The 14,079-nt window shown below is 46.0% G+C and overlaps 1 protein-coding gene across 1 annotated transcript; it reads right to left on the reverse strand.

Moving 5' to 3' along the window:
• Positions 1-482: 482 nt before the first annotated feature.
• Positions 483-12,025, reverse strand: surf4 (surfeit 4). Its single transcript, XM_060841640.1, has 6 exons — positions 11,884-12,025; positions 6,075-6,261; positions 5,915-5,991; positions 5,336-5,379; positions 4,983-5,169; positions 483-2,732 (listed from the first exon to the last, which is right to left on the reverse strand). The coding sequence occupies exons 1-6, from the start codon at positions 11,929-11,931 to the stop codon at positions 2,466-2,468; spliced, it is 810 nt and encodes a 269-aa protein (XP_060697623.1). The 5' UTR covers positions 11,932-12,025; the 3' UTR covers positions 483-2,465.
• Positions 12,026-14,079: the final 2,054 nt, after the last annotated feature.

Raw genomic sequence — 14,079 nt, forward strand, 5'->3', positions numbered from 1 at the left:
ATTCTGGTTCTGATGTCAGCACCACTGGATGTAAACGTAACCACAGAGGGTTTCAACTTGCACTTCACAGCAGTGACTGGGATCAAGTACCATGGTTCATATCCTACCTCTGTAGAGAGGTAGACAATGCCTGGCTTAGAGTAAGTGGGCACAGCTGAGGCTGAGATAACAGTTTTTCTGCTGGAGGATACCATAATGATTGAGTCAAGATTTTTCTTTCATTTCTGAATACATGTAAAGCTGATCTTTATTACCCATTCATAGTGGCACTTACACCAAGGTTTTGATGCAGCAATATGGGAATGGTGCCTCTATCCGGGTGAAGAGGCTAACATGGGGAAGGGGTATTGGGAAGTATTGTGTGCTGTCGGCTGCTGACTTGCCAGTTGTTGTCTTGCATCTGTTAATCCAGCAGACAACAGAACAAATCCCACCATCGCGGTTGAAAAACAACTGGTATGAATGCAACAATGCAGAGGGGGTGCAGGGAAATTCACAGCTTTTATTTAACAACAAACTCAACAGCACAATTTTCAGAAGAGAACAAAGGTTCCTGGAATTTTGCACTAACAGTTACCCAATGGTTGGAGCTGCTGTGGCCATAACAGCAGCAAGAGCTTGCCTCTACTCCAGTGACCTTGTACTCGACTTGTGAACATTTTTAAAGAAAAAAAATAAGCTGTGTAAACACATTCCCAGCAGAAATGCAGGTATGCCCTGTACCACCCCTCCCTCCTGCCAATCAGGCACGTTGACTAATACTGACACAATTATTGCACTGAGTGGCTTCAGAATGAGTCCATCTTTATTGCTGTTTTTATAAATTATTTTCTATCCCTCCTCTCTTGAAGTGAACTTTGTCAGGAATTCCCAGTGCATTGGATGCTGGCTGTTTATTTCAGCTTTTCAATTGCAGAGGATATCACAGTCAAGTTTGATGCTTGTGTTTCATACTATTCCATGTAAGAGTCACTGGTGAGGAGGAAGGGAGGTGAGGTCTGGGGTGCCTGAACATTTTGAAAATATTTCTGTTTGAAACAGAAACAACTTGTATAGGGGCCAGCCATGAAGTGTCACCCATTTCTGCCACTGTGCAGCGTCTACTAAACCTAGCAGAATACCAAGTTGCAACGTCAAGGGAAAGATAAATAATGCAACCACTGTTTTAAAAACAGGAAGCAGAACTTAACACATTTTTGAAAATTACAGCCACAGCAAGATTAATTTTGAAACAGGAATATTCAGTGGCAGTATATGTTAATACCAAATCCATCATTAACATGATCAGTAATCCACTGCAAAATTAACTTGGAAATGTAGCAGGTCATTCACTCTCCCACTACACTTTGCGATGGTGCTGGCAGTGATATTCAGCATTATCCTTCTATAGAAGGGACTGGCTCTGTCTGGCAGTTTCCACACATATCTCAAGCAACAAGGGCACTCTGAGCCTGAAGAGTGATGGATAGGTATTAAGATATGGTAGATGGGAGTCAAGCTGAACCTAGTAAACACATTAAATACACACGAGCATGCTTTTACTCACATGCCCAATTGGATGAGGACCTAAAAATCTGAGTCAGTTTCCCCTTCTTAACCCTCAGTGATTATCAAAGCAACAACTTCAATCAATACCTCCACAGACACTGGGGAAATCAAACCCCAGTCCTTTCAGAATCACCTGGCACGTACATCAACTACACAGGCAGTTTGCACTGGCCACTTTTAAACATCTAGCAAGAGGGTCCTGGGGTTTGGTAACAGCCTTTGGGAATGTCTGTCCCATGATCTCAGCATCTACTGACAGCTGAGATCAGTAAAGGTTACAGAAACTGCATTCTCAGAGAAAGGATGAACAACACTAGGAGTTGATCCTCAGCTGGTAGTTTGGACAGACAGAGCCAGGGAGGGACTTTAATCAATAAGGGTACCTCATTTTGGCACAACTTAGTGTTGGAGAACATAACCATTTTTAGTGAAATGTAATTAAATAAGGAGGTATAATAGCTACAAGTTGACTCATGAGAGTAGGAAAATATTCCAATTCCTTTCCTCCTGGGACAATACGCAGAGAGAACTAACTCTACACAGTAGCAGGAACCTGAACTGGGGCTTCATTTTAACTTTAAAAAAAACAAAGAGGGGCAGTTAATTCTTTAATACACAGCTAATGTCAAAAATCTGAACCTGAAAGACTTTTCTGTTGGGACATTGTAAATTTACAATCGTCTTTTATCTCCGAAAGCCAACAGAAGGCTGTGTTTTGTAAGGTTACCAACGAGCAGTGGAACATTACGGACCCTGAATGAGAATGCATTGAAATCTGGGTCAAAGTACATCCTGTAAACTGTACAAAACAGTGGGGATGGATGGTTAATAAGGAAGAGGGGAGGGATGAAAGGTGGTGGTTGTGGGGAAAGGAAGGCCGATGGAGGGTGGCAGCAGTTTTGCAGATGGTACACCAATCACCACTCTTTCTTCTTCTCATCCATTGAGACACCGCCAGGGCCCAGTGCAACCACAAGCAGAAGCCCCCCAATCACAGACATGCTCTGGAAGAAGTCATATTTCAGGAAGTCATGCATGGGCTTGTAGGCAGGGATTGTCCAGAAAGCATTGAAGTAGAGGTTAAGGCTGAAGAGCCAGATGACCAAGGTCAGAGCGGCCAACTTCGTTTTGAAGCCGATTGCCACCAGGACGATCAAACCTGTTCCCACCACGTTCTGGATAATCTACAAAAGGGAAAAAAATGACACACATTCTGAGTCAGAGGGGAGCACAACACTAATCCTGACCACATTATTACACCCTTCTCCAGTGCAGTGCTGACTCCTGCTGGCATTTCAGATTCAGAAACCATTTACCCAGATACAACTGACTTCTCAACCGTATGAAGCACCATACATTACATAGAGTTACTTAAGCAGAATACTACAGATACAGGGAAACTGTAATAAAAGCAGGAAACACTGAAAACAGTCAGCTAGAGTCAGTGAGGAGAGAAACTATTAACTATTCAGGTCTGTAACCTTCAGTCAAACAGTAAAAAGATGTAAAGGAGTTTTATTGCTCGCTCAGCTGTCCCACAGTTTCAACATTATATTTAGTCAAGGCTAACAGCAACTACCATAGGTCTTCAAGTGACAGAAGAGCACCTGTCACATCCGCTGGGAGGAGAGAGAACAACTATAGCAGCTGGGTGATCTTAACTGTCATGGCTTCATACAAAGTGTGACCATCAAGACTCCATGGATAATAAGTTTGCCAAAGTATCAACTCCAATACCATGGGCAGGGTTACTTGCCAAATCCTGTGGCGATGGAAACACAGCAATGAACCAGGCAGGCCCTAATCAAGACGTTGCACACAGGTGACAGGTGTATGCAGGTCACTAGATATGCGCTGGGTCTGAGATGTCTTTTGACAGCAGCATACTCTTTCAGAATACTCTCTGCTCACTGAATATAGGGAAGGAGTTAGAAAAGATGCCTGGAGAGGAGGCTATCCCACTCTCACCCAAGGATCAGCACACTGTGGGATCACCATCTTCGTGGTCAATCAGGGAACACTTGGCTTTTGCAACTTAGAATGATAAAACATTCATAATTAATCTTGAGTGACTAAATGGACTACCATGTAAACGGAAGCAAAGGGAAATCATTGACAAACAAAAGACTGGAATGCTGATTAGTAGCAACAATGCAAATCTGAAAATATTTAACTAATATTGCCCTTTTTACATTAATATGAAAGTAACTTGTTAACCCAGTTTTATTCATAAGGCTGGCACAACATTGAGGGCTGAAGGGCCTGTACTGTACTGTTCTATGGCTCTATGTCTGGGAAGAAGAACTGCAAATGCGTAGGTGCATTAGTCATGGGAAATGTATAGTAATAGGGGACGGGAAAGGGCCTGAGTGGGATGCTCTTCAAAGGATCAGTGTGGACTAGTTGGGCAAAATGGCCTGGCTCCACAGTGTAGGGATTCTGTGATGATGACGATAAAGACATCTGTCTCCATTGAGCCCCACTTTCCTGGAGGGGCGGCTTAGAGCAAGCAGAGGATATTCTACTGGAAAGGCAACACTGGCAGCAACTCTCACATGCACGGAATTTGTTTTTGGATCTTGGATGTGTTTTCAGAACTCCCCTGTAGTGTAAATGAAGGCTCGTGACATTACAGCTTTGGCTGGGTCTGAATAGTCTGCCAGGTCAAATTTCAACTCTCAAATGGCCAATGTTCTGAGGAAAACAATGGGAATAAGACTAAGGCATTTGAAACTCAGTAGCACTAAGGGCAGCTTACTGCCAATCATTGTAAATGGCAATGCTGTATCACACGTCGAGTCAAAGCGTCTTAATGTTGAGGCAGAGTGGCAGTAGAGAAAAGGAAGCAAATTCTGTACTCCTGGTTCCACTACCTCATAGGATGTCCTGCCCCATGTACCCATAGATCTCTGGGTCGAAAACCAGTCTGTTCAGTCACAGCAGCATCTCAAGATGCAGACATTATCCTCAAATCTGGGGGTAGCAGACGACAAAGATTGGAATCTATTTTGGGCAACATTCAAGCAACAAATAACGAAGACTGAGCTAGGCCGGAATGCAGGAGGGATTAACGTGCAGAGCAGTATGCTCCAAAGCAAAATGAAGATGCAACGGTAAAAATAAAAACTCAAAAGTTGTGCTAGAGATAGTGGAAGTGAAAGAGCAGAATCAAAACTGAAATAGCACTAGAAGTACCAAGCGTGGAGGAGAGGAGGAATCAATTCCTGAGGCTGTTACTCCATCTGGTATGACCTGGGTTGTACACACACTGAAAATTTTAAGTTACTGGACTGTTTCAGCACAAGAATTGTGCTTTTCAAGTAAGCTAGTGTGTTCCTGTTGAGACTGCTGTATGTCTTTTTCGTGTTATTAATAAAGATATCCAGCACACCCAGACATCCCCCTCCCCCCGAGCACGCCCACTCCCAACTCACCGAGAAGAAGTTGGCGTTAAAATGCAACAAGGTCATGAACATCAGGATGAGCAGGACACGACCTCCCAGCTGCATGTATTGTTTTGGGGAGCTCTCGCTGATTGTTGGAACGCCAGCAAACATGCTTTTACCTTCTGATCGGGACTCAGCCAGCAACAGCAGCAAGCCTCCCCCTAGGGCCAGGTTTCTAACCAGAGCAAACAGAGGGCCAGAGTATTAACACAGGTCATTGAAACTCAAATTCCAACACGTTATACATTTTAGCCATTGCGCTCTTAACCCGAAAGCATGGACGCTGGCTGGAAGTAAAAAAGGGGAGGTGGCAGACAGCCAGGGTGGGGGGAGGTACGCACCTCATCAGGAACTTCAGGTCCCATAAGATACTGTAGGCAACAGTCTGAAATCAAAGAAATGGAGCAGTTAGTGCACATCAGTCTCATTGCTGACTACAGGAGAGGAGACAGGGCAGGCAGTCTACCCAGTAAAAGACCAGGAAACATGATGGAGAAACATGAGCCACACTCCTATTTAAATAATAGCAACAAATGGTATGGGTAATGCCTGGTTGAGAAATTTTAAACAAAACTCCCGTGTCAGAATACAGTATTCAATTATAGTCACATCAGAAGGGAGTCAAATCTGCATAATTCTGCAGCAATACCAGGAATGTGATGAAGAGTGGGTTTGGGGGCTGATATTTCCACTGTTAGAGACTGACCTCAGTCTCTGAGCTAATGACAGAAAAGACGCCATTTCACTCCTCACTCCATCTCTGCACAATCATAAATTTTAAGACTTCTTTTGAGGGAGAATGCATTAGATGTTAAACTCTAATATACAAAATTATGGATTCGGAGAGATAGACTCCAGCTACAGATCTCAGGCTCAAGTTACCAATTGTTAAAAAGTAGTGGGGAGCTCTTCCTTATTACCTGTAATCCTATAATTCCAAACAGTCCAAAGCAGGCATACTGTACAAAGTTTCGACTTAATATCAGGATACATCCACCTGTGGAGAAGACAACAAGTCAACAGACCAAGATGCAGCATAAAATGGGGTAACGGTGAAAAGAACAATTGGTTGCCTCTTACCTAACTGTCCAAAGAGATTGATCAGTACAAAGCAGATAGCCAGGAAATAGCCACAATTCCAGGTAGCCTCGATATAATCCCGCTGCTCATTCCACTGAAACCACATACGAATCCCATCCTCTAGAAAGGTGCTTATTAGACACAGGCGCGCAAGGTGAGGCAGGTAATGCTTGGTCATCCGCAGAAACTGCAAGTAAGGAAAGCTAAATGAAAGCAGTGAAAGTGCAAACTGAAAATACAACTCTACCACTGCGAGAGCCCTGGGACCAGGACACTGCCTCCTTGTGACTGCCTCCAAAAATTTCAAACACCTCTGTCAAAGCCACGCTGACTATCCCTGATCAAAGCTCGCCTTTCTAAATGGAGATAGATTAATTTTCTCCTTCACTATTTTCTTTCAAGAGTTGCCCTACCATTGATACTAGACTCACCGGTCTCACGTTCCCCGTACACTCCTCCTCCTCCTCCTGAGTAAAAACATATGTGAAGTACCATTTAATCTTTGTGCCCTGTGATGGTGCCTTTTGAGCACAAATTCATACTCCAGTCACTAGAGTTCCATCCACTCCTGAACTGACCTACTAGGAGACGCTCAGGCCTGAGAAATACTTATAAAGAGGGAACTCAACACCCCGTTGGAATTTAACCAAAATACAGAAATCTCTCATTATTAAAGATATCAGAATTACAGGCTGCAGAAACCTCAGAGTATTGAGAGGCTAAAGGAGATCAGATGTGGAGGTGTAAGACTATGAAGAGATTGGAAAACACGGATGAGAATCAGAACTCAGTGCAGTCATTACAGTAGAAGCATTTATTAATTGGACAGCTTGAAGTTGTGAAAGGCACTATCAAAATACAGAAACTCTCTCGCCTTGAGAATACATTTGCAAATACTTGCTCCAGTGTTGATTTCAACATTACATTCACTTAGAATCCCTCACATGCCATTCAGTTCTGTACATGTCCTTGAGATTGCAGACGTTACACTGTCACAGTGAACAGATAGAGAGAATTCCATGCAGCCCTGCAACAGCAGAACCCCAGCAGTAATTTAAGATTAACTACAAAACTGTTTCCCTTTCAGATCCCGTGTCCAAGCTAACATACCATCCACTTAAGCATTCCTCATTCTGGGATTTGGGGAATAAACTTTCCCCCTCTTCTCCCTGAACCAGTATCTGTACCCTGCTCGCTTTTGGCATCATTATACAATCTGCTGGCTGCTTTGTTCAGGGGGGATGGAGGTTGTGGTGGAGGCGGAAAGAGACAACACTTAACCAAGAAAAAACAGGCAGACGTAGACTTCAGCAGCACCATGCAAGTGGGCTCAAGGAAGAATGTGATCTGATAGAAACAAACATTTCACATCCATTAGTTATCCCAAGAAAGTTGTCAGCCAATTATGCATGGCAGTATGATATTTACTAATTCATTTATTTGGAAAAACAAGTCACTGCTTAAGAGAGAACTATTGTTCATGACATGGGGCAACTGCCTCACTGTTCTTCAATACAGTGGCCATGAGATCATTTCTGCCCACTCAATGAAGTCCGGGTTTAATATCTAGTAGGGGCATTTAGTAGATCTTTGATCATCCTGGGAGCTCCATAATAGCATTTTCAGACTAAGCACAATGATCAAACTCTAGCAGAGAGATGACAACAGACTCAGACATGGCTTAAAACTGTCATTAAAATCATTCCTTCTTCCCAAATGCACTCTCTCATGACATCACTTCAGAAATAATCATACCGTAGTCCAAAATGTGGTCTGTAAGAAGCAGCTATGAATAGGTCATTGAGAGCAGGAAGGCTGTCCTTTCTAAATATGGACCTGGCAACTCAAAGAATACCAACCCAACACCAGTGACCAGTAAACATCCAGAGGTTCCAATGGTGACCAAAGCAGCTCCTGATAGATCCACACAGCTACTACTGAGAGAGCAGGGAGCTCTCCCATATCCTTTGCCAATGTCTATTTATCAATGGGATTAGTAAAACACAGACTATCTATTGTCACATCACTGACTGGGGGAGCTTGCAGTGCACAGATCGGCTGCCATGTTTATTACATTGTAATAATTACGATCCGCTGGGGAAAAGAGTGTACATCACTGACTGTTAAATGCATTGTGAAAGCCATTCTAGAATTCTAAGCCCTTTATGCAATTTTCTTAAAAGAAATTCAAGGGATTTGTTGATGTTCCAACTTGTCACAATCTGCAAGAGACTTCCTTTGATCTCACTCTCCAAAAGACATAGGGTGTATTCTAAAAGTACCCATTCTTCACAACCATACCTGGAGTTATACCTGGCACATAGCAAATGGCTGTGATTGTTGGAAGTCAGTCATCTCAGGTTCAGGACGTCTCTGCAGGAGTTCCTCAATCGTGTCTGAGGCTCATCCATCTTCAGGTACTTCAATAATCACCCCATTGTCAGACGTGGGGACGTTTACTGATGATTGCAGTGCTCAGCGCCATTGGTGACTACTCGGATACTGAAGCAATCAATGTTCAAATACAATATCTAGACTTGGGCCGACAACTGGCAAGTAACATTTGCGCCACACAATTGCCAAGCAATGGAGAAACGGAGGATGGCAGATGCTAGAGCTCAGAGTTGAGAGTGTGGTGCTGGAAAAAAAACAGCAGGTCAAGCAGCACTCGAGGGGCAGGAGAATCGACATTTCGGGCATAAGCCCTGATGAAGGACCTCTGCCCGAAACGTCGATTCTCCTGCTGCTTGGATGCTGCCTATCCTGCTGATCTTTTCCAGCACTACACAAGTGCCAGGCAATGATCAACTCCAACAAGTGACAATCTAATTATTCCCCCATGACATTCAATGGTGTTACCATTACCAAATCTCCAACTGACATCCTGGGGATTGCCACTGAGCAGCAATGGAACTGGATTAGCCATATAAACAGCAGGTCAGAGGCTAGGAATGCTGTGGCAAGTAACTCACCTCCTGACACCCCAAAGCCTATTTAACATCTATAAGGCACAAGTCAGGAATATGAAGGGACACTCTCCACTTGCCTGGACAGATGCAGTTCCAAAAATATTCATGAAGCTTGACACCATCCAGATCAAGGCAGTCCACTTGATTGATACCAGGTCCACTCCCTTACTAACAATGCTCAGTTGCAGCTCATGTGTAAAATCTCCAAGATGCACAAGGCTCCTTAGATAGAACCTTGCAAACCCACAACCACTTCATCTAGAAATTCAAGAATAGCAGATCCATGGGACACCACCACAACCTACAAGTGTCCCAAGCTACTCGTCATCCTGACTTGGAAATATACTGTCTTTCCTTCAGGGTTGTTAGGTCAAAAATCCTGGAATTCCCTTCCTATGGGTATTGTGTCTCTACCTACAGCATACAGACTGCAGCAGTTTAACCAGTGCACTACCACCTTCTCAAGGGCAACTAGAAATGTTGCCTCAATAAAAGACACCCACACCCCATGAGTTAATGAACAAAAAAAAGGAATACAAATTACTTCAGAGTTTGTAGACAGAGTTTCAGTGTCACACTGTAATCCTGGATGGTTTGGTGCAATCTAACAGGGGACAGTATACGTCAGCTAATTACTGCTTTAACCAGCTCTTTGACCTGCAAGCTCAGAATTCAATGATATACATAGATCATAGATTCCCTACAGTGTGGAAACAGGCCATTTTGGCCAACACCTCCACACCGACCTTCCGAACAGTAATCCACCCAGACTCATTCCTATTACTCTACATTTACCCCTGACACATCCCTGAACATTATGGGCAATTTAGCATGGCCAGTTTACCTCACCTGCACATCTTTGGACGGTGGGAGGAAACTGGAGCATCTGGAGGAAACTCCACACAGGCAGTCGCCTGAGGCTGGAATCAAACCCAGGTCCTTGGTGCTGCGAGGCAGCAGTGCTAACCACTGAGCCAAAGTGCAGTGGTTATGTTGCTTGACTAACAATCCAAATAACAGTATTTTGTATCCCAGTGCAGTCAATTTAAGAACCCATATTCTGTTTAGTTCTGGAAACAGATCTGGGAAAAGTTAGATTAGATTACTTAGTGTGGAAACAGGCCCTTCGGCCCAACAAGTCCACACCGACCCGCCGAAGCGCAACTCACCCATACCCCTACATTTACCCCTTACCTAACACTACGGGCAATTTAGCGTGGCCAGTTCACCTGACCCGCACACCTTTGGACTGTGGGAGGAAACCGGAGCACCCAGAGGAAACCCACGCAGACACGGGAAGAACGTGCAAACTCAACACAGTTAGTCAGTCACCTGAGCTGGGAATTGAACCCGGGTCTCAGGCGCTGTGAGGCAGTAGTGCTAACCACTGTGCCACCGTGCCACCCACTTGTTACCATGAAGTTGTTAACTGTCAGAAACAGTCCAGCTGCTTCATTAAAGTCCCTTAGCAAAGGAAGTCTTCTTACTCAGTATGTCGATAGTTGTCATGATTTGAAGATGCCAATGCTGGACTGGGGTGTACAAAGTTAAAACCACCAGATGAAGGAGCAGCGCTCTGAAAGCTGGTGCGCATCCAATTAAACCTGTTGGACTATAATCTGATGTTGTGTGATTTTTAACTTTATTCAGTATGGACTGACTAAATTGTAACTCCATTTGTTTGACTCATTTATCAACATAGCAAATACCACTTCATAATTAAGAAGTAGACTGAAATATTAAAAAGAGATAATAATTGTGTCACACTGCATATCTGCACAAATTTACACAGCTATAAAATCTAAGGCTTAATTACAGAATGACCTGTTTACACAGGTATTAACATTGCTCAAAGAAAGAGATTCCAAAGAATTTTAAGTAGCTGCAAACAGACACCAAAATGAGTCGCACCCTGGACATGTTCGATGGGTGAGAGTTAAATTCATTCAAAAGCACCACGCTTCAGAAACACACATTAACTCGCGGATCTGTACTTGATAAACACAAGTATTTTTCACTTATAGATTTAAGAGAAACCTGTTGCTAACATCAGAGATTAAAGTGATTTTACCGTTCAGCTATTTAACAGCAGGAACAATGCAGACAGCGCCTGGGGTAAGGAGACTACAGCAGAAGGACAAGGCAGCCAGACCCCTGCAGGGCAAATACCCAGACCCCAGGGCAGGGCAGGGGTGGGGGAAGGTGCCCAGAGCCCCGGGGGAGGGGTGGGGGAAGGTGCCCAGAGCCCCGGGGGAGGGGTGGGGGAAGGTGCCCAGAGCCCCGGGGGAGGGGTGGGGGATGGAGCCCAGACCCTGGGGGCAGGGGTGGGGGATGGAGCCCAGACCCTGGGGGGAGGGGTGGGGGACGGTGCCCAGAGCTCAGGGGCAGGGGTGGGGGAAGGTGCCCAGCCCCCGGGGGGAGGGTGGGGGATGGAGCCCAGCCCCCGGGGGGAGGGTGGGGGATGGAGCCCAGCCCCCGGGGGGAGGGTGGGGGATGGAGCCCTGAGCCCGGGGGCAGGGGTGGGGGAAGGTGCCCAGACCCTGGGGGGAGGGGTGGGGGACGGTGCCCAGAGCTCAGGGGCAGGGGTGGGGGATGGAGCCCTGAGCCCGGGGGCAGGGGTGGGGGAAGGTGCCCAGCCCCCGGGGGGAGGGTGGGGGATGGAGCCCAGCCCCCGGGGGGAGGGTGGGGGAAGGTGCCCAGCCCCCGGGGGGAGGGTGGGGGATGGAGCCCAGACCCGGGCCTCAGACTGAGACCTGGCGCTGAGGGGGGGGGGGGTGGCCGGGCCGGGAGGTGTTGCTGCTGCGGGTGTGTGTACGGGGGACCGGGTTACGGGCCTGTACCTGGTCAGCGATGTCCTCCGCCGCGCCCATGATGTCGCTGTAGCCCATTTCGCCTTCCCGCCGCCCGGCCGCCGGAACTGTGGGCCGCACGCCTGCTCACACCATCAGAGGGCGGGGCCTCACCGGCTCCCACAACACACCGCGCCGCCACGTCGGCGGCTGGGGGCGGGACCACACCTGGAGACGGTGATGGTCTCGGTCAAGGGGCGGGACTAGACCCGGAGGCGTGACTAGCTCAAGGGGCGGGACTAGACCCGGAGGCGTGACTAGCTCAAGGGGCGGGACTAGACCGGGGACGGGACCAGATCAGATGGAGGGACGAGATGGGAGGTGGGGCTAGATGGGGAACTGGGTGGGACCAAGGTCCGCGGGGCGGAGCTAGATCAGGGCGCATGACTTGATCATGGGGCGGGGCTAGTACGGGGCGGGGCTAAAGAGGGGCGGAGCTAGAGGCTGGTTTGATGTGGAGGTGCTGGGATGGACAATGTTAGTCCAACAGGTTTAATTGGAAGCACTAGCTTTCAGAGCACTGCTCCTTAGTCAGGTGGCTAGTGGGGTTCGATCATAGGATACAAGTTTATCACCAATGCAATGTATTGAACAAATCGAGATTGTTGTTAAGTCTTTAATCACTTACAATGGAAATATCTGTTTGGATTGATTAATAGTCATTAAATCCCAGAACTTCTTTCAAGTCACAGTCCCAAGATAACCAAAGGTTTTATAAAAAAGACAATGCATTAAAGGTGTGAGGTTACAGTCTGTCTGCATCCCAATCTTGAGTCAGACTGGTTTTATTTCCAAAGTATGAACTTATAAAATGTCACATGGACTGACTGCCTACAGATTGTGTGTTTTTTAAAACAAAATAGAATGTTTCTACAAAAGAAATCTGCAAATGCAAATTCTCCCCGTGTGTGTGTGAGGAAAAGAGGGAGAGTGAGTGTGTGTGGGACAGAGGGAGAGTGAGTGGGTGTGTGTGGGTGCGTGTGTGTGGGTGTGGTAGAGAGGGAGTGAGTGTGTGCATGTGAGAGTGTGCGTGTGTGCATGCTTGATAGTGTGTACGGAGTGTGACAGAGTATATGTCTGTGAGAGGATATGTACGTGAGTGTGGGTGTGTGTGTATGTGTGAGTATGTTAATGTGATTGTGTGTAAGTGTGTGTGTTGTGTGTGTGGGCTTGTGTGTGAGTGAGAGTGTATAGTGTAGTGGAGTCACCTGTAGTGTGATATGAATTCAAGAACCTGGTTGATGCCATTCTCATGGATACTGAACTTGGTTATCAGCCTCTGCTCAGTGACTCTGTGTTCTTGCATATCCTGAAGACCACCTTGGAGGATGGTCATCTGAAGATCTGAGCCAAATGTCCTTAAAGTGTTCCCTGACTGGGAAGGAACATCCCTGTCTGGCGATTGTTGCGAGGTGTCCATTCATCAGTTGTTATATTTTAATTTTAACTGAATTAAATTCCACCATCTGCTGTGACGGGATTCAAAGCCAGATCCCCAGACATTATCTGGATCTTTGGGTTGACAGTCCAGCAGTAATGCCACTAGGCCATCACCTGCCCATAGTGGGTGACTGTAACTTCTCCAATATTAAATCACAGCATCATAGAATCCCTACATATGGAAGAGTCCAATTGGCCAATCAAGTTGGATGGCAGAAGAGTAGGACACTCCAACCAGAGCTCCTCTGCTCCACCTGTTCTTTTTGATTCTATTCTATTTTCTTCTCTGTTTTCAACAGTCCTGGAGCAAGCTATGGGGAAACCGGAATCCTGGAATGGCGCATGGGAAAGCTTGAATCCTGGAACAGCACAAAAGAAACCCAAGTCCTGGAGCGGCACGATTCTTAATATTCTGGAGTGAAGCGGTTCAAGAAGGCAGCTCGCCACCACCTTCTCCCAGATCTATATGGGAATACCACCCAGATCTATATGGGAATACCACCCAGATCTATATGGGAATACCACCCAGATCTATATGGGATGGCAACATATGTCAATACCAGATCTTTCTTGGGATTGTAGTTTGCCAACACCTTGTAGGATGATAGCTGTTTCTTTAATTCATTGAAAGCTAGGGCTTGTCTATGAGACCATTTCCAAGGCTAACCCTTTTGTAGGAGTTGATGAACAGTGCCAGGACAGATGCTGGGTTATGTATGAACTTTCCATAATAATTTACCGGTCCAA

Source organism: Hemiscyllium ocellatum, chromosome 21 (assembly GCF_020745735.1).
Source record: "Hemiscyllium ocellatum isolate sHemOce1 chromosome 21, sHemOce1.pat.X.cur, whole genome shotgun sequence".
Classification (NCBI taxonomy): domain Eukaryota; kingdom Metazoa; phylum Chordata; class Chondrichthyes; order Orectolobiformes; family Hemiscylliidae; genus Hemiscyllium; species Hemiscyllium ocellatum.

Bases quoted from the DNA above. Each gene is read 5' to 3' on its own strand.
- surf4 (XM_060841640.1), bottom strand. From the start codon at position 11,931: ATGGGCTACAGCGACATCATGGGCGCGGCGGAGGACATCGCTGACCAG. The intron at 6,262-11,883 runs GTACAGGCCCGT...CCTTACTTGCAG, and splicing joins CGGAGGACATCGCTGACCAG to TTTCTGCGGATGACCAAGCA. The intron at 5,170-5,335 runs GTGCGTACCTCC...TGCTCTGGTTAG, and splicing joins GACCTGAAGTTCCTGATGAG to AAACCTGGCCCTAGGGGGAG.